Raw genomic sequence first — 26,462 nt, 5'->3', positions numbered from 1 at the left:
TGGGTAGGTACCACCCACTCATCAGTTATTCTACCGCAAAATAACAGTACTTAGTATTGTTGTGTTCTGGTTTGAAGGGTGAATGAGCCAGTGTAACTACAGGCACAAGGGACATAACATCTGAGTTCCCAAGGTTGGTGGCACATTGACGATGTAAGGATTAGTTAATATTTCTTACAGCGTCCTTGTCTATGGGTGATGGTGACCACTTACCACCATATGCTCGTCCGCCAACCTATACCATAAAAAAAGACTAAGCGGGAAAACCATGACAGAGAACCGCAATATTTACCAAAACGACCAATCCATGGGTTCTATTACTGTTCTATTTTTGTGATGACTTTCTTAAATCTTCCTGCTATAAAAACAAGAACAAGATCTGTTGGGGTGAAAGCATAAAGCTTGTTTAAAGAGTTCCATGTATGGTTTTAAGTTATCCTCTGCATTTGACGATAATCATACTTTGCGGAAGAACGGCTTCGACCATATGACCAATCCATTCAATGTACTTTTAAATTGCGATTTTGTTACAGCGGATAATGTAGAGTATATCAAAAAGGATGATTCATTTAAATATACGTTGAGTTCTTCTGGCCCACCAGCTCATAAAATTACTTTAAAAGTTCGCGTACTTACTTTAAAACTCAATCGTAATTTAAGCCCAACAAATCTATGTAACGGTACCAGATTAAAAGTGACCAATTTTTAACGCAACGTGACAGAAGCAAAGTATTCAACAGACAGTGCCGCAGATAATTCTATATTTATACCACTCTCATTGCGAAAAAAAACGCTTTGTTTACTTTTAAACTAGTCTAATTTCCAGCGTCACGGTAGTACGATCAAGCGATTCCGTGACGTAGCCCGAAAACTTGTGGGTACCGCTGGTTTTTTAAAGGGTATTACGGCGTCTTCAGCGCCAGCCTCACAGGTTCATATGGAGGAAACACATACTGCCTTTTTCCAGCGAAAAAAAAGTCTGTGATTTTTGTCGTGTATTGGCAACTCTAGATAACTCAATGATTTAATCGCCGACGGCACTACATGTAATACTGTGCAGAGAAGCATTTCTGTAATTATTGTGGTTGTAAACACAACTCATTTCTTCTAAGTTTTTTATTTTGTTAAACATAACGAAGTTACACAAATACATGATAACTTTTTAGTAGCGAAATTAAATTCTAAATTTAACCCTAACCTCAATAACTTTTGCTGATTCGATCTTTATTGTTCGTTTATTTAAATAAGTCATTTAAAAAAAATACGATGCCATGACAGACACACAGATAATTCAAACTTATAATATAACTATGTCTTAGTTGTGACTTAAAGTCAAGCGAACATAGTCGCCTGTATCAGCTAACTTAACATTAAATCACACGCTTCCCGTTACAAATTTAAATTTAAATTCCGTAACGTTAAGTCTGCCGAGCATTACAAATAAACTAAGCACTCTTTTAAGAATCATTTAATTAGATAATTAAGTCAATTAATCGTGTCTCTGTGACGTCACTGTTATTTAAGAGTAATATAGTTTTTTTAATAATTCTTATTTGCCAAAGAAACATATCTTTGATATAGTATGTATTTCAATTTGAATGTATTATAGATATTACGGTATAAGACTAGGCGAATTTAAAGTCGGTAAAATACTCGAAGCTTAACAAAATATATAAGTTTAACAAAATGTATTATTCTGATTATTTGTGTTTACATATACGTTATTGACGATATATGGTATATTCTGTTTCGATATATGATATATTTTGTTTGTTTCTACTTTGTAGGCTTAACAGTGCATGATTAAAAAAGTAAAAAATAAATGGGTATACCTGTCATGAACACGTTCATTGTTTAAAATCAAAGAGAGCGCTGCTTGCTTAAATAGAGTGTCCATGTAAAACACTTAAAAAAAATTATAATATATGTTCCATATATCTTAATATATAAAAATCCAGTGTCACAATGTATGTTCCCAGTGAACTCTTCACCAACTCAACCGATATTGATGAAATTTGGCATTTATGTGTAATTTGGTCCAACTTAAGAGATAGGATAGTTTTCATTTCGATTAATGGCCTCAATGATTTATAAATAACAATAAACTGATTATCAAAGTTGATTGTTGTTATTAATTGTAAGTTACGAAATTTTTTAATTTGTGTTAAATTTTGTCTTTTAAATCCTTCCTTAATCACTCAGCCACAGCAACGCGTGGCCGGGTCTGCTAGTAATATATATAATAATAGGATTTCCATATACAATAATAGGATAACGTAGGATGACATTTCATTGAGATCCCGAATGAATATAGATATTAATAATAACTGGCAACCAACTAATACGTCAACATGAAAAAAATGGGGCTGTCATAAAATTATTTAAAAAAATTAATGAAAAAATTCTATATTTATCTAAAAAAGTGTAAACAAATATTCTTGGATCATAAATAATAAAATATACGTACAATTATACAAAAATGAACAGATATACCTACATCAATAATTCTACCAAAAATAAAAGTGACATTGTCAAAACAAAATAAGAATGTTTAAAACCCAAAAACATGTTGACAAGAGCCAGACAACGAGCGCACAACTATCCATCCCCGGACCCGCCGCTCAGCTCCGCCTCGCAGACACAGGACCCCGCACAAGGAAGTAGTCTGGTGTCTGCAGTTGCGTCGAGCTCGAGCGACGAGTACTTCTCCCCGCCGACGTCGCCAACACCTGTACGTCGAGCGGGGAGACGCCGGCCACCGACGGGCTTGGGAGCCAGAGGCCAACCGGTCTCGAACAGGGTCCCCGCTTCCGGTGGTGGTGTGCAGCGCATGCGATGGACACAACCCATAAATGAAAGTGTCATGCGCGCATACTATGGGGCTACAAAGGGGGGAACTAACCTCACGGCGTACCGTGTTAGGATGCTCTCTCTGTTTCAGGCGCTTGAACCAGCTGTCAACGTCTCGGCTCAACGACTGTCGGATCAGGTGCGAGTCATTCTGCGTAACAACAGGCTGAGTGACACCGTACTTGATCGGATTCGCTCGGAAACATGTAATAGCGGTGTCACTTCCGGCCCGTCAACGCCCGTGGTTGAGGAACCACTTCCTACAGTACCACAGGGCCCAGAACATGATGACGAGGGCGGTGGTGACATGGCTATTACAACAAGTAAGTACAGTGATCATTTGAGGAGCGCACTGGGGGATGCGATTCGGGAGTATCGTAACACTCCCGCTGAGCTTAGGCCACGGTTGCCACATTTACCCATGACTAAACGGAATAGGGACCTAGTGTGCACTCTGGATTCACTGCTCACAGATTATTTTGAGAGCAGTGAAAATCTCGAGGATACGCACTCAATTCTGTTTTGTGCGGCTGTTGCAGCATGTCGTGTAGCTGGTGTTACATTTGAAGACACCGAACGAGCTACACGACCAAAGGCTGTTGCACCGGCCTGGCAGAGCAGGATTGAGAAACGTATTAATGAGACCAGAGTGCTCATTGGAAAACTATATTGTTTTAAGGAAGGGAATATGCGTCCACGTGTAATGCGTTTCGTGGGGCGGGCGTTCTTGGGGACTGGTATAGGTCCGCAAGAATATCCGTCCCATGTCGTGGAGCGTATTGACTTCCTAAAACAAAAAGTTTATGCATGGGCAAGCCGCATCCGTCGGTACAGGCGGCGAGTGGACCGTTATCACTTGAATCGCAAATTCCAGAGCGATCAAAGGTGGGTGTACAGAACGTGGGAGCGACTCGACCAGGATGTGAGCGATGGATGCCGCCCAAATGATGATGCCACGAATACATTTTGGCGCAACATCTGGTCGGTGCCCGTCGACCACATTGAAGGTGATTGGATGCTGGAGGTCAGGCAAGCGTGCGAGCCTTTGGAAGTGATGGGAAAAATTTCCATTGCTTCTGAAGATGTAGCCGCTGCAGTTCGATCCGTTTCCAACTGGAAGTCTCCGGGACCGGACGGGCTGCATAACTTCTGGCTAAAATGGCTGCGCAGCTCGCATGAATGCTTGGCATCCCAGTTCCAGTCAGCTCTAGAGTCTGGGTCGCTACCACAGTTCCTTACCACCGGAGTCACCCACCTGCTCCATAAGTCAGGTAGTGCAACGGATCCTAAAAATTATAGACCGATTACTTGTTTACCGACGGTCTATAAGCTCCTTACCGCCATTCTGAGAGATAAGATTAATAGTCACATACAAAATAATAGTATTTTGTCTGTCTCTCAGAATGGATGTAGGGGTGGATCACGAGGCACTAAGGAGCTACTCCTCATTGATATGACCATTAGCCAACAGGTTCGTCGTTCTCGAAAGAGTCTGTCGACATGCTGGATAGATTACAAGAAGGCCTATGATTCCGTGCCGCATACATGGCTCTTGAGGGTGCTGGAGTTGTATAAATTAGATACAACTCTATGCAGTTTCTTGAGATCATGTATGGGGCAATGGCGGACAGTCCTTCGCTATCCAGGATGCCGAACGATTCATGGTAATGACGAACCGATAAGGATTGAGCGGGGAATATTCCAGGGCGATAGTTTGAGTCCATTGTGGTTTTGTTTAGCCTTGAACCCCCTAAGTACTCTCTTGGAGAGTTCAAGGCTGGGCTATCGTTTGCGGAGAGAAGGTAAAGTAATATCCCACCTACTTTACATGGATGACTTAAAGCTCTTTGCACCTTCAGATTCACAACTAATGGAGTTACTAAAGGTAACAGAAACTTTTAGTAATTCTATTAGAATGGAATTTGGAGTTGACAAATGCGCGGTTATGCATGTAAAGCGAGGAGAGATTATGGAATCTGACGGATTACAACTTTCAGATTCCATAAACTTTAAGTCACTGTCCGCAAACGAATCATACAAATACTTGGGTATGTCGGAAGCGTTAGGCATCAATGTGACCGACATGAAACAATCATTGCAGGAGCGTTTCTTTGGTCGCCTGAAAAAGGTACTCAAAAGTCTTTTATCAGGTGGCAATAAGGTTCGCGCCTTCAATGGTTGGGTCATGCCGGTCTTGATGTACTCTTTCGGCATACTCAAGTGGACTCAAAAAGAACTAGACACCTTGGATAGGAAAGTCCGTGTCCTGCTGACTGCATATCGAATGCATCATCCTCGGTCTTCGGTGATGAGATTGTACATGCCACGGAGATGTGGTGGCCGTGGCTTTTTAAATGCCAAGACCCTACATAACCGTGAGGTATACAAACTCAGGGAGTATTTTCTCCACACTGACTTGGATATGCACCGAGATGTAGTTACAATGGACAAGGGACTAACTCCGCTCTCCTTAGGCAAAGAGAACTGGCGCAAACCTGTAGTACTAAGTACTGAGAACCGCAAGGAGGTATGGAAGTGCAAGGAGTTACACGGACGCTTCTATCGGGTTCTTCATGGACCCGATGTGGACTTTATGGCGTCCGTATCTTGGCTACGGTTCGGTAACCTATTTGGTGAAACTGAAGGTTTTGTCTGTGCGATTATGGACGAAGTTATCATGACGAACAATTACCGGAAGTATATTGTGAGGGATGGCACGGTGGACATATGTCGGGCGTGTCACACTCCGGGCGAATCCCTTAGACATATTATTTCCGGTTGTTCTCGTCTTGCTAACGGAGAGTATTTGTACAGACATAATCAAGTGGCCAAGATTATCCATCAACAACTTGTACTTCGATACGGTCTTGTGGTATCAGAGGTACCGTACTACAGGTATGTGCCCGACCCAGTTCTCGAGAATGGTCATATCACACTGTACTGGGACCGATCTATAATCACTGACAGGACTGTTGTCGCCAACAAGCCTGATATAGTGGTGATAGATCGGTCAGAGCGCCGCACGATAATTGTTGACATCACCATCCCTCATGACGAGAATCTCGTGAAAGCTGAGAAGGATAAACAAATAAAATATCTTGACTTAGCTCACGAGGTTGTCGACATGTGGGATGTGGATACAGCAGTTATTGTGCCGATAGTTGTTTCAGCGAATGGCCTAATGGCCAAGAGCCTCGACCAACATCTTAAGAGGCTCTCGTTAGGCAGCTGGGTCAAGGGCCTGATGCAGAAGGCAGTACTCCTCGGCACGGCGCGTATTGTGAGGAAGTTCCTCTCTTTGGAGCCCTGACCACCGGTGGCTTAGACCCTGTTCCCGCCACTGGTTGGTCTCTGTATTTTATATTTTTAAATATATTTTATACATATGTTTGTATTTTATATTTAAAAATGTAACTTTATATAAGTAAAAATAAATAAATAAACAATAATAAATATATAAAACTTTATGTACTTGGAAAAGTGACTAATTAGTAGGTAAAACTTTCGTATTCTACGCGGTCAATATATATAGTACACAGTAACAATTTTTAATTCATATTTTTATGAAAATAAAATTATATTTTTACTATATCAAATAATTAAAGTTTTTCAATAAAAGTATCTGCATAAATCGTTCTTATAGTAAATCCTCTTTTTACGCAAAGGGGTACCGTTAACTAAGAACATTTGTTGTATTTGTTATTTAATAGTTTTGTTCGATTTCGATATCTACATTTTCTTTAAGTCTATTATTCAATTAAAAGAGATTTCAGCGCCACCTATTGACGAGTAGATAACACTTATAGGGATGTCTATTCGTCACTAGATACATTTGTAAATGTTTTGATTTAAATGTCGTGTCATAATGGTTCATTTTGCTGGAAACAAGGTATAAATCAGTCATATAGTTTTGTTTAGCTCTCATAGATGGCGTTGTAAAGCAATATCTTATTTTTATTTGTTTAATTCATAAATTTTATGATAATATTTTATAAATTAATCGTAATAAAAATCGAAGCCAACATACAAAGATATAAATTCCTAATCTAAATACAGTAAGTATGACACACAATAAAGATTAAGCGCCCTATTATTATTTCGCACACATCCTTGTGGTTGAACAATATTGCGATTTGCATCTATATTTTTAATGTGCGATTGTTTCAAGATAGTAAACACGGGACTTTTTTAAAAGACAATGTAATCCTTTTGAGCCGAGATGACCCAGTGGTTAGAACGGACATTTTAATCGATTTCAAACCCAGGCAAGAATGACTGAATTTTCATGTGATCAATTTATGTTTATAATTCATCTCGTCCTTGGTGTTAAAGGAAAACATCGCGAGGACAATTGCACGTGACTAATTTTGCCACAACTGAATCCACCAATCGGTGGGAGGTGGCCTTAGCCCAGCAGTGGGAAATGTACAGGCTTTTGTAATCCTTTTTGTTGGTACGTATGTCATACTATTAATTACATAACAATTTAGCCAACTGAATATTTAATATACAACACACCTATAGTTATAGTATGATTAATTTACATAATCAGCTGATTAAAAAACAAATGACTAACGGAGAGTGCGAAACATTAAATTGAAGCATCGAAAGCGAATACGTAATCAAAAGCGAATACAAATTCAATGTTTGGCTAAATAATACCTATTTTTGTTAAAACAAACGTGTTGTCATTTTAATTGTAGCTATTGTGGTTGAAAATAGCCATAAAATTTAAAATATAGATTACTCTAAAACAAATAGAAGAGTACCCACATAGAAATATTTAAAAACTGTGTTATAAAAAAATCTGATGTTTATAGGACACCATATAATGGCGATGATGACGCATTAGTAATAAGTTAGCAGTAATAATTAAGTAAAATTATTAATAATCAAATCACTTGAACTCAACAAACAAATGATACAAAGTTATTACCTCTATGAAAATTGTTATTAACAACACTGTATACACTGAAATTTAATTAAATGTAATTATATATCAAATTGGCATTTGATATGTTTGTATTATTAAAATATATTCAAGAGATCATTAGTTATCAATATTATGTTGGAGTGGTTGATATCACATGATTAGATTCTATAAATATATGTATAATATATGAATATAACAGCGCAATTACGGAAAGCAAATACTAACCTTATCTGTTATAACAATCGATTTGGTGACGAGAAAATTGTTGAGCAAATAATGTCAAAATTGGGTTTAATAACGCTTTACTTTTGCAAATTTATCGTGATACGATCTCTTCTGTGGGCAAAATAATGACGAACAATAGTTGATTTAAACGAGCTTCCACCAAACTATATTTTATGAAAAATTTTGGCATTGAAGATCATCACATATATTTATTTTTAAAACAGAATTCTTGCTATCCCCAGATGAAGGAAGGAATAACTAATATCCTTAAATATCCTTTCTTTTTAGTTTATCACTTGGGTACGACAATGCCCCTATACCGCCAATATAAACTGTTTTTTGTAAGTGCTATCCCTAAATGTAAAATTCATCAATCCACTAACTTAAGCTAACTTCACCAACATTATCTTCTATGCTTTCAAAATTTTGGTTTAATTTTGATCTAAAATTTAAGATGCAGTTTTGTTAGCTATGTTAAATATAGTTGGACCCAATCAATAATAGAACGTTTACAGTAGAAGAAATTGTGTAAATAGTGAACTGTAATACTGTCGAACGTATGGGTAAATTTCAGGCAGATAAGATTTAGGCTAAATGAAGTCTAAGCAAAGTTCTGTCTTATCTGAGGAGTTAATTCAATTAATTATAGCGTTTTGATTACAATTTAAGGGTTCGAAATTTGAAATATCTAAACCAAATCAATATTACGTTAAAGGTAATCTACCAATCTAAGCTGAATGTGATAATTAGACATAGGATTATTTGCACTATCAAAATGCCAAAATATGCATTCAAATATGCACCAAAAATGGCGAGACATGCACATATGGTAATATGCACAATAAAAAAAAACCATTCCTATTTGGATTTTGACATTTATTTAAATGAGGTATAACTATTAGTTTTAATTAATTATAATTTATAAGACCTAGAAAACCTATAAAAATATAACTTGTTTATTATAATTTTTGTAAAACTAAAACAATAACATATTTTCTAGGTTTTCCACAGCAAACTGAAAAGGACTTTTCGACGTAAACTGATGTTGCCGGACCAAACTTGAAATTTGGCGCCATTCCTACACATACAGGAATTTATTAAGATTACGGATTATTACGCGCCTAACATGTCTAACTACGGAAATAAGCACTGTTAATGAAAAATTATCCAAATATGCAATAACGCCATAAAAATTGTATTAAATGCATTTGCATATGAAAATTTGTCCGATGATGATATCCGATGTCTAGTGATAATAATTATCTATACCTAATATAATTTACCTATCTGTCACTGATTAATTATGTATTTCTGCAACAACAATTCAAGCTGTTTACAAGGCTGAAGATTAAATTATTTATAACAAATAAAAACAAATATTTTTACTAATAGCCATTTCATTTTTGAACATCTGACATGTACTTTTATTGCTATTTATTACTTTCCCACTTTTATTTTAGTTTTGTATTTTTGCTATGCATGGTGTGGTCTCCTATAATTGAAGGAGCACATAACTCGTGTAATCCTTATACTGTTTATTTTATGAATGTTTATTTAGTGTGTGTGTGTCCTTTGTTGGAGACTCATAAATAAATGGAAAATAGAAATGAAAAAAAAATTGAACTCTTTACCAGCACACGTGTTCCCCTCCTCTTATAACCTGGGTGCCTTTAAACGAGGCGTGAAGAGGCATCTTGCGGGCCGGCATGGCGAGGGTGACTAGTGCAGCTCATTCTTGCTGTGCGTAATAGTCTCCTACGCGTTTGGATTCCACTTCCACTTACCATCAGGTGGAGTGGAGTCATATGCCTAACCGCATATTATAAAAAAAATAAACAACGTAGGAATCACTACTAACTTTTTTAACGACGATGAATACTTAATGCAGTCAGTCAGAATAAATATAAAGACTTTATATCTTGCACTATATGTTTGCATAAAAGGCCTTTGTTACATTTGTAAAATATTGTTTCACGTGAAAAGAAATCGATCGTCGTCTGCAGTACGTAAAACATTATTTTCGTTGTAAGTGCAATACACTGATACAGTAAAATAAACAAATACCACATTAGTCACGTACTAATCTTATCATGCTTATGAAATATAACATTTTCAGACCTTTTACATGTAAACATTAATTCATATATTATATTTTGTTTGACAGTCAATTTTCAAAACTCTCATATCTGATCTTGCAAAATACGGAACGTTCATTGGTCGCGTTCTACGTCATCGGTTACAACGACCAATTACAATTCAGATTAAAGTCAAATTAGTTAATCTGAATTTGATTAGTGTTTCAGAAGCAGGAGGTTAGATATTAGAGAAGATAAAATATAAGGTTCGAGTTTGAAAACACTGGGAACATATAGGAGATATCATAATTTTTGCGTAAGATATTCGAAGTCCACATAATGATGTTCAAATAATGTACGAGTACGTATCAAGTCAATAATAATGTGACAATGTGATAATGTGACGACCTCCATGGTCGAATGTTGTGTAGACCAGTTTTCATGGGTACGCCACTCCGAGGTCACGGGTTCGATTCCCGGCCGTGTCAGTGTAGATTATCATTAGTTTTCTATGTTGTTTTAGGTCTGGATGTTTGTGGTACGGTTGTTACTTCTGATTTTCTATAACACAACTGCTTTAGCTACTTACATTGAGATCAGAGTAATGTATTTGATGTTGTCTTATATTTATTTATTTGTAATGTCAAAAACATTAAAACAAAAATTCGCCTTGATTTGAACTCGGATTAAACACAGGGCAGATTGAACAACAATTGCAAATAGTAAATATTAATCTGGGTATTTAAAAGGATAATTTTCTTGCCACTTTTTCTCGTAAGGCTGCTTTCGGATTCATTTCTTTTGAAAAACTTTCTTTAATAAATTCCATTTGAATTGGACTGCACGTTTTTAAATATAGCAATATAGAAGATGTGGAAAGGATCAGGTTGTCTGATTAAAATCAGTGAAAGTCTAAAGACCATAATCTCTTGTTCCCAACCATAATTTAACTTCTTCCAAATTAAATTGCAATACTTTAGGCCCCAATGAGATTAATATTAATCGTGAACATAATATTGTTAGTATTTTTTATGGAATATAGAGGATGGAAATATGAGACAGATTAACAAGGCTAGCAACCGTAACTCAATACAAGAAAACGGTCGTAAGAGACACGTATAAATTTTAAGAAATTTTAACTAACATTGTACAATTACTCTAGCATACAACGGCTATAATATAATAAACAATTAGTTATCCAAACAATAAGTGATATCGTGTTAAGTATTTTATGTTTGGAATAAAATTAAGTTACTATATTCAATTGATATTCATTGTATTCTTTATTGACAGTTGAAGATCAAACTAACAGTTCCCAGAAGCGAGTGGACAGAAATAAAATGTTTTTTTTTTTGTCTTAATTTACAATTGGTCATAATTTGACATTATGGAGATACAGCTACAGTAGTCTCAGTGGCTCAATTTATCGCTTACTGGTGATAGGATAACTTCATCGAGAAAATTGGCATCGTCATGATTATTATGTAAAGCAATTAATTATATAATTGATCTGTATCATAAAGTTATTATACATATTGAAAGAAAAGTTGTTTTAGTACCATGAATATACACTTGAATACTCTTGAGAGGAAAAGAACACGTAAAACAAACAAACACTTCCGTTTTATAAAACACAGAGTTCAAGCCTGAATAGTAAAGATGTTGAAGAATTGTCGTTTTGTATTGAATATAAATATTCTTGCATTTTTATTATTGACACCAAAAATCAGCATAGTTAGTGTTATGTAATATTTGTATAAATTGACGTTTACCTAATGATAACAAATAAATATAGTGAAGTAGTACTATATGTATTTCTTATCATTAGGTAAATACATATATCGTTAATAAGAAACACATATAGCTATCGTTAACAAATAGTGAGTGGCTAGCTAATCTTAGACTTTCGCCTTTTATTCCATGTTTTGTTAGATTTGGCGTCTTGTTGGATTATGAGAGCGACATAATCGAGACTGCATTTGTATTTGTGCACTCTCTTGTGCATTGTTGTATGCCGTGGACAATATTGAGCCGCGATGGCCCTGTGTTTCGAAAGCATGCATCTTATCCAATGATTACGTGTTCAAACCCAGGCAAGCACCACTCAATTTTCATGAATTTAAGTTGTATTTATAATTCATCTCGTGCTCGACGGTGTAGAAAAACATCGTAAAGAAACCTGCAAGTGCCTAATTTCAACGAAATTCTCTCACGTGTGTATCCACCCATCCACATTGGAGCAGTGATGGAATAAGTTCATAACATTCTCCTCAAAGGGAGAGGAGGCCATCACTCAACAGTGGGAAATTTAAAGGATGTTACTGTTGTGGTTGACCAATATTGAACAGAACGACATCACACGCGTAAGTACAGGTTTACCCTCTCATCAACTACTCTTATAGTTTCGTGGATCGGTATTCTGGCGGTAGACCCGAGTTGACACAAACCTAGCGTATAAAAATCGACTCTACGTGCTATCTAAGGCGCGGCACAAACATAAACTGCAGGCTCAAGTCTCCTCTGTCACTGAACTTCATCATTGAAAAACATAATGGCTTTTTAAAGGATGCTCCTTTCCCTGAAGCTATCTTGAAAAGCGTAACAAAGATCCGCAATACAAGTGTCTGATATTGTTTTAATCAAAATAATTGTAAATACTCGATAAAGAGATAATATTGATAAAGCCTCACGTATCCGTGTAACGCCATAACTAGTCACTAGTGTTACATAAAACTATAAAACACAAGTGATTCAGATGCCTATCGGATCTAGTGCTTCGAGGAGACAGCACGCTCTTTGCGTTTTGAATTTAAACGAGAGATAATTTAATTTAAAAATTGTTGAAATCGTGACGGAAGGTGCGAAGGTGATAAAAAAATAAACAACGTGAGTGTTTATTATTTTTAATCTGTATGTGTTTATTAAGATTGTACGTTTATTTTTGTTTTTTTTTTTTTTAATACTGCGCACTTTTCATTTGTAATAGCATCACAAACAAACTTATTGTCGTAAGACCTTGTTTACTTGCTGCAAAGAGGTTTTAATATTTGCATCTACTATTATTATACACGGGTATAAAACCATCTAATTATAAAAAATTATACATTATTTTATAAAACTAGTTAGTATACATTTCCTGTTCATACGATTTTTTTTATCTCAATCTATTGTTCTTTAATCTCGAGAAGAAAAAATAATTAAATCTATTTAATGATTTTTACAACTAATACGAAAATCCGAACTGCGTGTATAATATAAATCAATAAATGTAAATTCTTGGATTTTTATGCAAATAAATTAAAATAAAGAATTTATAATAATAATAATGTATAATGATACAGTTTGTGGTTTTCGGTTCTGGGTCACGGTTATCCAGTTTTGGTATTTGTAGATTGCATGTGTCGTAGTAATAAAAAAGTATTAAAAACTCATAACAAGAAAATTAATATCATTAATTACGTTACTATCAACGTATTGAGTCAACAATTTATTTAAAAAAAATAGTGTTACTTTTTTGTGTACGATTGTCAAATATTTAGCGCAGCACTTAAAATATTTTTAATGATAATCCTATTATTATTATAAGTTTCCGTACTCACACATCCGGTTTCGTCTCTAATTCGTACTCCGTTCGAACTATCCGATTATGGAACAAAGTACCCGAAAATATTAGAAAAGCTACCTCTACGCACTTGTTGAGCACATATTGTCAGAAATTCCCTACCCTATGCTTTTTGTTATGCACTATTATTGATATGTTATATTATATTTTTTTCTATAGACTGTATAGATCAATATTTATTTTGTGGATGATATGCTTTTTAATATAGATTTACGAGTATATATGTATGGGTGTGTTATATATTGTTAATTTTTTATCAATTACCGCCTTCATGTTTTTCTGTTTGACCCAAAGTTTGACTGGCAGAGAATGCCTTCAGGCATTAAGTCCGCCTTTTGTCCTATATACTTATTTGTAGCCAATAAAGTATTTAAATAAATAAATCATCATCATAATAAATAAAGTTGCCGATACAACACGTTGTAAATACAAATCATTAATTTGTAAATACGATGTATTCCTAACGTCGCGACGCTTCATAATTAATTTATATACCTATTACCTTGTCATATATAACCTTGACAATGTCGGATCTATATATTTTTATTTAACTAAACAAAGCAGAACAATAACCTGATAGGTAGCTTATAAAATAATAATATTAATATAATATATTTAGTGTTTACGTTCATTAACGTATACTCGCAATATTCTGACATATAGACCGGGAGATGATAATGACAAATATTTTGTCATTATCATCTCCCGGTCTAATATGATTTATTGATTGTATTTCGTAGAACAACTTAGTGCTTCTGGGTAGGTTGTCTCAGGTTGTAAAATAGCATTATGTTGTGCTGCTGTCGCGGTTTGAGCCAGTGTAACTACCGGCTCAAGGGATATATCATCCTAGTTTCCCAGGTTGGTGGCGAACCAACGTAATGGATAATGTGTGTGGAATGCCAATGTTTATCGGCAATGACCATGAAATAAAAGAAAAACATTGCTTAGATCATCGTCATTAGTAGGGCTTTATTTTGTTTTTGGTATAAGGAAGCGGACGAGCAAAGGGTCTACATTATGTAGTAAGATTAACACATCCATACAAAAAAAATGATTAACTATTACTTACAATTTTGGGAATTGAGATGCTATGTCCCTTATGCTCAGGCTTCAGGTTCCTAGCATCTCAATTTGAAGGGCAAGTGAGCCAGTGTATCTCAGTAGCTTAACCGGAACACAACAATACATTGTATTGCTGTTTGTTGGTACAATGTATCATGAGGGGTTGGTACCTATCTCGATGGGGTTGCATAAACCAAGGGAAGTTTATTCAGAAATCACTTTATATCTCACTCTTGAAATAGTGAAATTCGACATGACGACGCAAATATATTATCTTAAATATGATTTATAAACAATGACATATCATATTTTGAAATTTAATGATCGTGGTCTGCGGTGAGTTTCTAGATAATATTGTGAAAACGTTGACACTAAGCTCAATCACTTTATCATATAAACAATTGTTATCAATCTTGTTTCAAGTCCGGTTCATTAGAGTGTTTTGGTTTTTAAAGAACCAATATAATTAAAGTCTTTGACTCCTAAATATGGTCAATTGATCCACGTCCCTGGCAGGTCATTAGTGATACATTAATTTAGAGTTGATTATTGTTCTCGTAGAAAATTTGACTCAGGAAACAATGAGCATACGCACGTCATAACTAATCAAATAACATGATTGTTTGTCGTTTCTGAAATATTGCTATAATTAAGTGTTAGTTCACTTCTAAAAAGCTAGTTTTCGAACGTCATATTCTTATAATTTAGGTCCTTTTAAATATATATTTGTTTACATACTATGAATTATTTGTTAAGCTATTATTACTTCTGAATAAATATATGCAGTATTATGTACGCAGCAAGCATGAAACGGTTACTTATTTTTATTTTATTTGAAGAAATATCGCAAAGTTTTTAATAAAAATTTTCATTTAAAATAGTTTTATTTAATTTTCTCTAGCTATTGTTCTGTTAAATATTAAGGAATAGAATAGAGGCAGTGTAACATTAATGCATATAATGACATATCTAGAGCAAAAACGTGAAAGGTATGAACTTGGCTAACACGCTACCGCGTGTCTACATACTTTAGGTGTCATTTAACAGGCGCTTATAAAATCGGACCACTATATACAACCTACATCGTACAAATTTCAAGAATCTTATTATCGTTTTTTTTTCTATATTCAGTTTAAATATTTCTTATAATTGCCTTTTCATCATTATTATTCAATCAATCGCAATCATCTACGATACAACTCTTAATTCCCAGTCTTCTAAATCCAGTCGACGCTTGCTATACTTGCAGTTATTCCAGATCATTAAATAGTTTGTGTATCAAAGAAATATGAATAGCATTTTCATGTACATGATCAAATATTCAATAAACTTCAGTTGCCATTTGTAGTGTGTAATGTAAACAAACTAGAACGTGATTGCTTTCAGTTCAATAGTAGCCCGTATTTAAATTACGACCACTAGAATTAATTGGATATTTTTTATTATAACTTATTATTTCCAGATGATAATTTTACTGATATGGAGCGCGGTGCTGGTAGCAGCAATCGCGCTATACTTCCGCCAGGCATACTCGAGGTTTAGTAAATATGGGGTGAAGAATATAAAACCGGTGCCGTTCTTTGGTAACATGACCAGACTTATTTTCCGTCAACATAATTTCGGTGATGAATTGGACCTGATCTATAACACATTCAAAGGAGAAAGGTATTGAAATGATGAAAATTTAATCAGAGTTAATTAATTTTATCGATATTAAATTAGTAACTACATTTCTTATTTTTATATTCCCCGTGGATTCTCTCTAGTCATACAATTCTGATTGAATGAAAATCTTAACATCTTATAATAATAATATAATTAGTATGTTTTTTTGTTTTTAATCAATACCTTTGGTATTTAAATAAGATACAAGAAACATAGAAAGAAAATATCTTATCAGTTGGTTTTCATTTATTAAATTCTGTATAATGTTTATTCAAATTAATTAAGATTTGAAATTTGGAACGGATTCCATAAAGAAGAGATAAGAAAAATTTTAATGTAATTATATTTCGTATTAACGCAATATTTCTTTCTGAAAATTAAAGATTCGTCGGGCGATATGAATTTATCAAGCCAATGTTGGTAATACGAGATCTTGAGCTCGTCAAAAAGATAACTGTCAAGGATTTCGAACATTTTCTCGACCATCGTGGTTTCACTGACGAAAAAACTGAACCTCTATTCGCAAGAAATTTATTTTCATTAAAAGGTTGGTAAGAAACATATACAAACTTTTTCGTTGAGATTCTTACGGTAATAATTTATAATTATATATAACTTGAAACAGGCCAAGAATGGAAAGACATGCGTTCGACTTTAAGTCCAGCATTTACAAGTTCGAAGATCAAATTAATGGTGCCTTTTATGGAAGAAGTAGGGGAACAGATGATACGAGCCTTGAAAAAGAAAATCAAGGAATCTGCAAGTAAGTTTATACTACAAAATAACTTAGTTATTTCGGTTGAATGGACAGGTATAATTTCAGATTTTCTTGGGACTTTACAGAGTTATTGTTGTGTGTTTTGCGTGTCTTGTGTTGTTTTGCAAGAGTAGTTGGTATAATTATAGGATTCTTGTCAATTATTTCTGATATGGGATAAAATGAAGTGTTAAAACAAGTTCATATAAAAATATCTGCTAAATTTTAGCTGGATCCATCGACGTTGACTGCAAAGACTTGACGACGCGTTATTCTAACGACGTGATTGCTTCCTGCGCGTTTGGTCTCAAAGTAGACTCATATACTGAGGAAGAAAATAAGTTCTACGAGATGGGAAAAACTGCTTCCACGTTTAAGTTACGACAAATGTTATTATTCTTTGCATCTTCTGCATTTCCTGCGCTTGCAAAGGTGAGTGAGTGAGTGAATGAGCAAGTGAGTGAGTTTTTAATACGAACCATAATGTAACAATAAAATGAATTAAATTGATTGTATTTAGCATTCAATTTTCTTCGTGTATAACTATTGATGTTTATTTATTCAAATCCAAACTTATTGTTTTATTAAGGTTGTTTATTGATTTGTCGATTGTAAGATTTGTGTTTGTAAGATTAATACGTTTGAACTTTCAAGGTCTCGATGGTACTTCTATTGAAAAATTGCTCGTAATGTACTTGCAGCCATATCCTGCTACCGATAGTTGAATGTAATCTTGCCTGATCACTGGTCAAATTGATAAATTGTTGTTGTAAAATCATATTTATAGATACAAAACAATAGAGATATATTTAGTAAATCCTCGTTCCAGGCTCACTTTATTTTCGTATTATATTTCGTATGAGCCGAGATGGCCCAGTGGTTAGAACGCTTGCATCTTAACCGATGATTGCGGGTTCAAAACCAGGCAAGCATCACTGAATATTCATGTGCTTAATTTGTGTTTATAATTCATCACGTGCGTCTGTGAAGGAAAACATCGTGAGGAAACCTGTATGGGTCTAATTTCATAGAAATTCTGTCACATGTGTATTCCACCAACCCACATTGGAACAGTGTGGTGGAATATCTTCCAAGCCTTCTCCTTAAGGGGAGAGGAGGCCTTAGCCCAGCTGTGGGAAATTTACAGTTTGTTGTTATTGTAAGTTTGGGAACAGATCGTTCTGAAAGATTTATGATTAAATAATATTACAAACGTCTCTCTAATTACAGAAGCGGATGAAAATTTATTTTTTCTTACATAAATAATAATTTTGATATTCTGTACAATCAATTAACGTCAATTAATAAGCAAAGTATCTTATTATCTGAAAGAAAACGTAATTAGAGACACTATTAATAAATTAGTAGTCGTCATACATCATGATAAAGTTTATTCACCGCATCGCGTACATCTGATACCTGGCACATGATATTAGATAATATAAAATTTATAAGTACATTTTAGATTAATAATTTTAATTAAACAAACCTTATAACGACTCATGTTTCTGATTTGATGAGACCTTGATATCTCAAAAAATTCGAATTTTATTTTACAACTAGCTGTGATCAGACCTTGTACGCGTTTGAATTTAACAAAAAAAATATTATTGTAGCCTAAGTTACTCCTTATTATATCAGTTATCTGCTAGGGAAAGTCCCGTCAAAATTGGATCAGCCGTTCCAGTGAATATCCGGAACAAACAAACCGATAGACAAAAATTGTAAAAAATGTTATTTTGTTATATGTACCGTGTAACATACATATGCATTATACAGTAACATACAGTAAAAAAGGGCTATTTTAATATTACAAACAGACACTCCAATTTTTATTGTACTTTAATTATTATTTTTATTTGCTTATAATGTTGGTCAATCATAACGTAGGTAATGGTAGTAAGTATATAGTATTTCTCTGTGAAATCGTAATTACTATTACGTAGTTGGAAAATTCCCATTTGTCATAAAATACCTTTTGAAACTAGTCAGATATGGGTTTCAACTAAAAACGACAAAAATAAATACATATCTTTTATTCCAATTTTGTTTTTAGAGATTAAAATTAACATTGTTCTCCAACGCTACTAAAGATTTCTTCATGGAATTGGTGCTGAGTACTATGAAAGACAGAGAAGCGCGTAATATTATCAGACCTGATATGATCCACCTATTAATGGAAGCCAAGAAAGGTAACGATTTATATGAATACTGAGTCATCTACAAGAACGCATATTACATGCAATTTCATCATTTTAATTAACATTGTCTATTTTTATAGGTCAACTAGTACACGATGATAAAGCAGGAAATGAAAATCTTCAAGATACCGGTTTTGCTACTGTCGAAGAATCATCTGTTGGAAAGAAAAATATTGACAGAGGTTCGTATTTTGGATTAATACCTATGTAATATGTCGACCTCCGTGTTCGAATAGTGTGTACACAGGTTTTCATGGGTACGCCACTCCGAGGTTCTAAGTTCGATTCCCGGCCAAGTCGATGTAGAAAATTCATAAGTTTTCTATGTTGTCTTGGGTCTGGGTATTTGTGGTAGAGTCGTTACTTCTGATTTTCCATAACTCAAGTGCTCTAGCTACTTACATTGGGTTCAGAGTAATGTATGTGATGTTCTCCAATATTTTTTTTTAAATATGTAATATATATATATTTATCTATATTAATATTATAAATGTGAAAGTAACTTTGACTGTCGCTCTTTCACGACCAAACCAATTTATCGAATTTGATGAAATTTGGTGTACAGCAAACTTGAACTACAAGGAAAGACAAAGGACATTTTTTGCCTAATACATGACAACTAACCCCTAAAACGTGAGGGCAGCCACGGACGACAACTATTCTTGTATAATTTTTAATAATTAACTGTCAATGATACGGAACATATACAGGATTAATTTGTTTTTTGACACTGTATGATAATCAACCTAATTTTGTTTACATTCTTTATTTATTACAGCTTGGTCAGAAATGGACCTCATCGCTCAGGCAGTATTGTTCTTCATAGCTGGCTTCGAAACTATATCAACTGCAATGTCCTTTGGACTACACGAGCTGGCTGTACATCCTGAGGTCCAAGAACGTTTGGTGCAGGAGATCAAAGAGAATAATGCCAAAAATAACGGCAAGCTGAACTTTTCATCAATCCAGAGCATGACATACTTAGACATGGTGACATCAGGTAAATTTTGAATGAAGTCATTTAAACCATCGTATTTGCTTAACTTTTCACCGAGTCCCAACTCAGTATATTTGATATTTTATATACACTTAAATTCAACCAATTAACCGATTTGCGTAATAGCTACAATAACAAAAATAACCTTCATTTCTAAATTGAGCAATTCCACGTATACATTTTTGAATCAATTTACTTTCATTAATTAACTTACGTTTTATTTGATTCGCAGAATTGCTTCGACTTTGGCCTCCTGCTATGGCATTAGACAGGATGTGTGTGAAAGATTATAACATGGGGAAACCTAACGATAAAGCTACCCAAGACTATATTGTAAGTCTCTAAATCTATACATATACTGAAAATTGAGTGTCTGTTTGTAATATAGCCCTTTTTTACAAAATAACATTTTTTACAAAATTTCTCTGTCTGTTCCGGCTAATCTCTTGAACGGCTAGACCGATTTTGACGGAACTTTCATTGGCAGAAAGCTTATGTAATAAGGAGTAACTTAGGCTACAGTAATATTTTTTTTTTGTTAAATTCTAACGCGTACAAGTTTGCGGGCACAGCTAGTACAAAATATTTTAACATTAGTCGGCAAAACAGATCTTTAAATTGTTGTTACAAACATGCTTAATATAAATTTATTTTTAGATAAGAAAAGAAGAATTACTTTCGATACCAGTTTGGAGTTTCCATCGTGATCCAGAGTTTTTCCCGGATCCCCTCAAATTTGACCCTGAGCGTTTCTCTGAGGAAAATAAGCATAAAATCAATGCCATGGCTTACATGCCTTTTGGACTTGGTCCCAGGAATTGCATTGGTAAGAAGTTTTTTGTATTTTTTTCGTAAGAAAATGATGAATTAGGGTGCGAGTTACCTTTTTCTTGAGTAATGATGGGGTTTAATTACGATAATATTTGATCGCTTATCATCAATAGAATGGCAGTTCAGTGACCTGTTTTTGACGATTGTTTTGGATAAAATCATCTAAAACACTTTTATAATCTCTTTCGAATTTTTGATCTTCTGATTCTTTATGAATTTGTATAGCAGGTATATAATAAAACTTATACGATTTATTTGGAAGCTGTTAATGTTAAAAGTTTATAATTTTTTTCAGGATCAAGATTTGCTTTATGCGAGCTGAAGACGCTTCTATATCAAGTACTGCTGCATATAGAAGTTTCTCCTTCAGAAAAGACTTGTTTACCCGCCAAGCTTTCAACCGAATCATTCAACCCTCGAATTGAAGGCGGTCATTGGTTGAAATTTAAGATCCGTAATTAATGATTATGACAAAATTAAATATTTAATAAGTATGCTTTAAATTATAAGCGCCATATTATGTATCGTGATTATGGTTAAGTTTGAATATTTTAAGATTAATGGTTAAAGTGTCAGTAATAGACCATATTTATTCAACTATTTGGTGAAGGAATACTTCCCGATTAGGTTGTTGTAAGCTACGAGGATGTTTTTATATTTTATGATATGCATATTAAAGCGAGAGAAACGATTAACGATCAGAATATTTAACAATTCAAATATTCAATTATAAAACTAAATCATAAAAAATCATTAGCACCAAAAAACGCAAAAAATAAAAATAATTATAAATATTTGAATAATATTTTTTTTTTTTGTAATAAAATATGAATTCATACCATCAAATTGTTTTGTTTAATACAACCTGTAATATTCCCTCAAATAAAATATTGACGTCAAAAGTCTAATTCCGTTTTTTAATGTCCATCAGTTATAATGTTGTAAAACCTGAGTAAATCCAAAATCTTATTACACTCATTAATTGACTGTAAAAATTTAACCCGCGTACGTATAATATACCCTAGACTGAGAAAAGCTAACGAAAATATATTCTAGATTTAAAGACATAGACGAGTGCTCCTCTCACTTCAATAAAAAAAATAACACACTGGTTCAGACAGATCATAACATGTCAGATCATGACAGATCTTCATCTTCGGGTCATGTAAAGTAAAAATAAAGTAAGAGCCTCTTAATGTTCCATAGTTGCCAAAGGAGGCCTTTTGAGGGAGTCCCTTTTGAGGAGAAGTTATTTTTCCACGCTACTACAGGATTGGATTAATACACGTGTTAGATTATCGGTTAAGATTCACGTCTTGTAAACGATTCTACCATCATGAATGTCAGTTCATATAACTATTATTGGATACAATTCAAAGTCTCAACTTATACAAGTACTTGAATACTCTTTACCGATAAGGGTACCTATAAATGTAATAGTCGAAGATTTTAGTCTAATTTCGATGGAAAAAATAATAAAAATAATACTAATTTCTCAAGAACAAAACATTGCTATATAAGTTTATTAAGTTAAAAGTTGCGTTTAGTAAATAAATCTTGTATTTTAAAAATAACAATAAGTGTCTGATTTTATTTTAAAGGAATATCAGGTCGAGCTAATAGAAATGTATGACATTTTGATCTATATTCGAATGCCGTCATTTGTGTTACAACTATGACAGTTAGATATTAAAGGGTATAACGTCAAGTGTGTATCGCCTATACCTTACAATATTTCCTGCGTGCTCCTTATTCAATTTCCGTTGCAAAATCGTCTCGTTAATCGGTTAAGGGGATGTAATTAAAGACTTTATTATATTTATATTAAAAAAACTCAGATTCTCAGTAACAGCTGCGTAAATTTGGTAGTTTGTAGTGTTTACACGGTTCTGCTTTGGAAAGCACTTATCTAAGATCTTTATTTCTGTTTTGGAATAAAAGTGTATAAGAGATGACTTCCAACTCCTGAAGTTGGTACAAACGGTGATGGTGAGATTTTAAAACTTAAAAACCCTAAAAGACGAAGTGTTTTAAATATTGTAAATACAAATAATTAATTTATAAGCAAATAAATCATCATAAACAGTGTTATCTGGGAATGTCATAATTTACTAGCAAATATCAAAGCACAATCAGTCATACCTACTCGTATATCTTATATTATACGGCTAATACTTGTTCGAATACTTAACGCTAAATATCTATTTGAACTCATGGTTCATATTTTGATATATATTCTGGTCAATACAGTCGACTACAAAATAGACTAGAAGTAAATAATAATCATTAAAAAATGAAACTCAATCATTATGAATTCCATATTCACAACTCTTTCTTCTATCAGATCTGAACATGTTACGTATTAGAAATAACTTCGAAGTCTAATATGGTTCCAGTAAACCAAGTTCCCTGATAAGAAAAACTTTGTCGGCAGCAATCGCCGCATAAATTTATGAAGTTTTGTTCAAAGTTGTGTTTTGATAGGAAATAATCAAATCAATTTTGTCGTGTTAGTTTTAAAACGCGAATGCTTTGTTTTCGATTTTACTAATATCCAAAAACTATATATATGGAAGTAATGATTCAGTGATAAATTTATATGCGATCTTAACTTACAGACAGTTTTACAATGAAGGAGTTAATATTAGCAAATATAATCCTTCTGCTGTGTAGGGTGATATTAGAATATTGTGATTTTAGAAATGTGTGTGTAAGCTGCATTAAATGGATTTATCACATTTGTAATGCCAAATATTCTCTTTGGGAATGTCTAGGTAGTTGCTTAAGACTCTCTTAAGGTGGTTGAAGTTCTCTTTTATTTAATATCGATGAAGCTGAACGAAATGAACATAGTCGCATTATTATGATAGCTAATTATGTAGATGTAGTAGCTATATTCCTCTCCGCCGGTCTAACAGCTAAGAACCTTGGGTATATACTGATATGATCCGAGATCCCCGGATCGGTGCCAAAAATATATATCGTTACCCCAGGAGATATACCCCTGGGATACGATCTGTCGGTACACCCTGCGAAAAAAACTCCTATGATTTTTTTTCAGCCAACTATATAAAAAAGAAAATAAATGTTTGCTCTCAACTTTTCAACGGTATTTTTCGTTGTCTTTGATAGTCGTTGGAATTAACTATGACTTAAATAAAAAAAAAGTCAAATTAATAGTTTACTATACACACGTTATCGATTCAATTTTTTTTTATGTTATAGGGTGGCGGGCGAGCACATGGGCCACCTGATGGTAAGTGGTCACCATCACCCATAGACAATGACGTTGTAAGAAATATTAACTATTCCTTACATCGTCAATGGGCCACCAACCTTGGGAACTAAGATGTTATGTCCCTTGTGCCTGTAGTTACACTGGCTCACTCACCCTTCAAACCGGAACACAACAATACTGAGTACTGGTATAAATATAATATAAATTTCAGTAAATTTCTACAATTTCGCTATATTATTTTTATATTTTCAGTATTCACTAATTTATTTCATACATACTATTGTTTTTTAATCACATACAAAGGAAAAAACAACAATCACTAATCAATGAAATACGAGTGCTGGTCTCTGCCGATAATATGAAATGTACATTTTGATAGATAAACTTTATTATAATAAAATTGTAATGGGGTCAAATGAGTTCATGACAGTCAATGTTAAACGATAATATGTGGAGGTCACTAGTATAAAAAAATAATAAACATATATTTAAAACTGATATTGATGGCAATGGGTTGAATTTAGTAACAATGATAGTAGGGACAAGTTGATGATTTTCTTTACATTACATGTATTCATCATGCAGCTGTCAGTTAATGGGACTAGTGGACACCTGGTGTAGGTTTAAGAGAGTCTTCCTTTGTTATAGTAACTGAAAGTTTTTCATTGCTCTTCTTATCTCTTGAGACGAAGGTCTTAAAGCATATTCCATTGGTATCTACAAATCCGAGCATCGTGATGGTATATGCCACAAAAGTCGCAATATTTCGTTGAAATTAGTCACATTCAGGTTCACGAAATTTTACTTTTACGAGATGTTATAAACACAGATTAATTACATAAAAAATTAATGATGCTTGCTTGGGTTAGAACCTACAATCATCGGTTAAGATGCATGCGTTCAAATAATTGTACCACGTCGTTTCCATCGTTTGTTGCATTTTTGTAATGACGAAGTTCTAAAGGTGATTTCCACTGTAATGCTCAAGCACTAAAAAAATATAATTTCATGTCTGTGTAATAGGTTTTTTAAAAACACCTGGATTCGTCGCTCATTCATTGATTCAATACTCATTCAAAAATATTACCGCTTATTCTTCATGAGGATATGAAACCTTTCTCAAACCGTGGGATCATTTAATTATATATGTCGTATTATGTTATATAACATCTTGTACCATTCCTTGGTTTCCTATTGGTAATAAATTTTAGTTACTTTTACTTACTTTTGTAAAAAACAGAGTCGAACGAACCTACGCCTGTTCTTATTTTTATTTACAATAAGAAAATTCGGAATTTAACAGAAAAACAAAATTTTATCGCAGTCCGAATTTTTGAGAAAAAGTTAGGGAAAATTCGCTTGGTTAATGGAATGAATTAGATCTAGTGTGGATGTTAGCAAATTATTACTGATGTAGTCAGAACTTCTTGGATACTTGAAGTTTCTGGAAATTATTAATGTTCGTATGTAAATTTTGTTTGAAATTAATTTCATGAGAATTTCATTTATAAAATATTTCTCTGGAATTATATAATGTAGATCTCTATATCCTAGGTTTTAATCTGGGGTATAAAAAGTAATTCCTCAGAAGCGTCACGGTTGAATGTGAAAGCGAATGCTCTCTGAAGAAGTTTTGTTGTTAAGATTTTTTTTGGCTTTTGGCCTCTGCCAAATACTACACTCTTCCATGGTTCGGAATGCACTTAATGCCGTCCGCGTTTGTCCCTTATTAAAAATTACATCTTTGTTCTGCCATTGAAACACTGTTGAACCTTAAATTAATAGTGCAAATATATATAAGTCATATAATAATACTCCGTCTTATAGCTCCACTGGTGAATAGAGAGCTGGTTCATTTTTCACCAGCTGAGTCCGAAAAGCGATTCTACAGGAATATGCTGCATTCTTATCCATTTAAGTATTCTAAGGAAATAATTCTTATGTAAATGAAATATATACGTAATAGGTATACTGTACACAATTTACAAAATTTTAACAGAATT

General features: G+C 33.9%; 1 protein-coding gene across 1 annotated transcript; it reads left to right on the top strand.

The window, feature by feature from the left end:
* Nucleotides 1-12,817: 12,817 nt before the first annotated feature.
* On the top strand, nt 12,818-22,003 carry LOC124529719 (cytochrome P450 9e2-like). Its single transcript, XM_047103601.1, has 11 exons — nt 12,818-12,969; nt 16,233-16,435; nt 16,819-16,982; nt 17,061-17,198; nt 17,422-17,624; nt 19,249-19,384; nt 19,474-19,575; nt 20,172-20,393; nt 20,623-20,723; nt 21,048-21,216; nt 21,517-22,003. Exons 2-11 carry the CDS (start codon nt 16,233-16,235, stop codon nt 21,681-21,683), a joined length of 1,605 nt encoding a protein of 534 aa, XP_046959557.1. The 5' UTR covers nt 12,818-12,969; the 3' UTR covers nt 21,684-22,003.
* The last annotated feature ends 4,459 nt before the right edge of the window (nt 22,004-26,462 follow it).

This window comes from Vanessa cardui, chromosome 5 (genome assembly GCF_905220365.1).
Source record: "Vanessa cardui chromosome 5, ilVanCard2.1, whole genome shotgun sequence".
Lineage (NCBI taxonomy): Eukaryota > Metazoa > Arthropoda > Insecta > Lepidoptera > Nymphalidae > Vanessa > Vanessa cardui.
The sequence above is the reverse complement of the archived record's forward strand: the minus strand, read 5'-3'. Positions and strand labels throughout refer to the sequence as shown.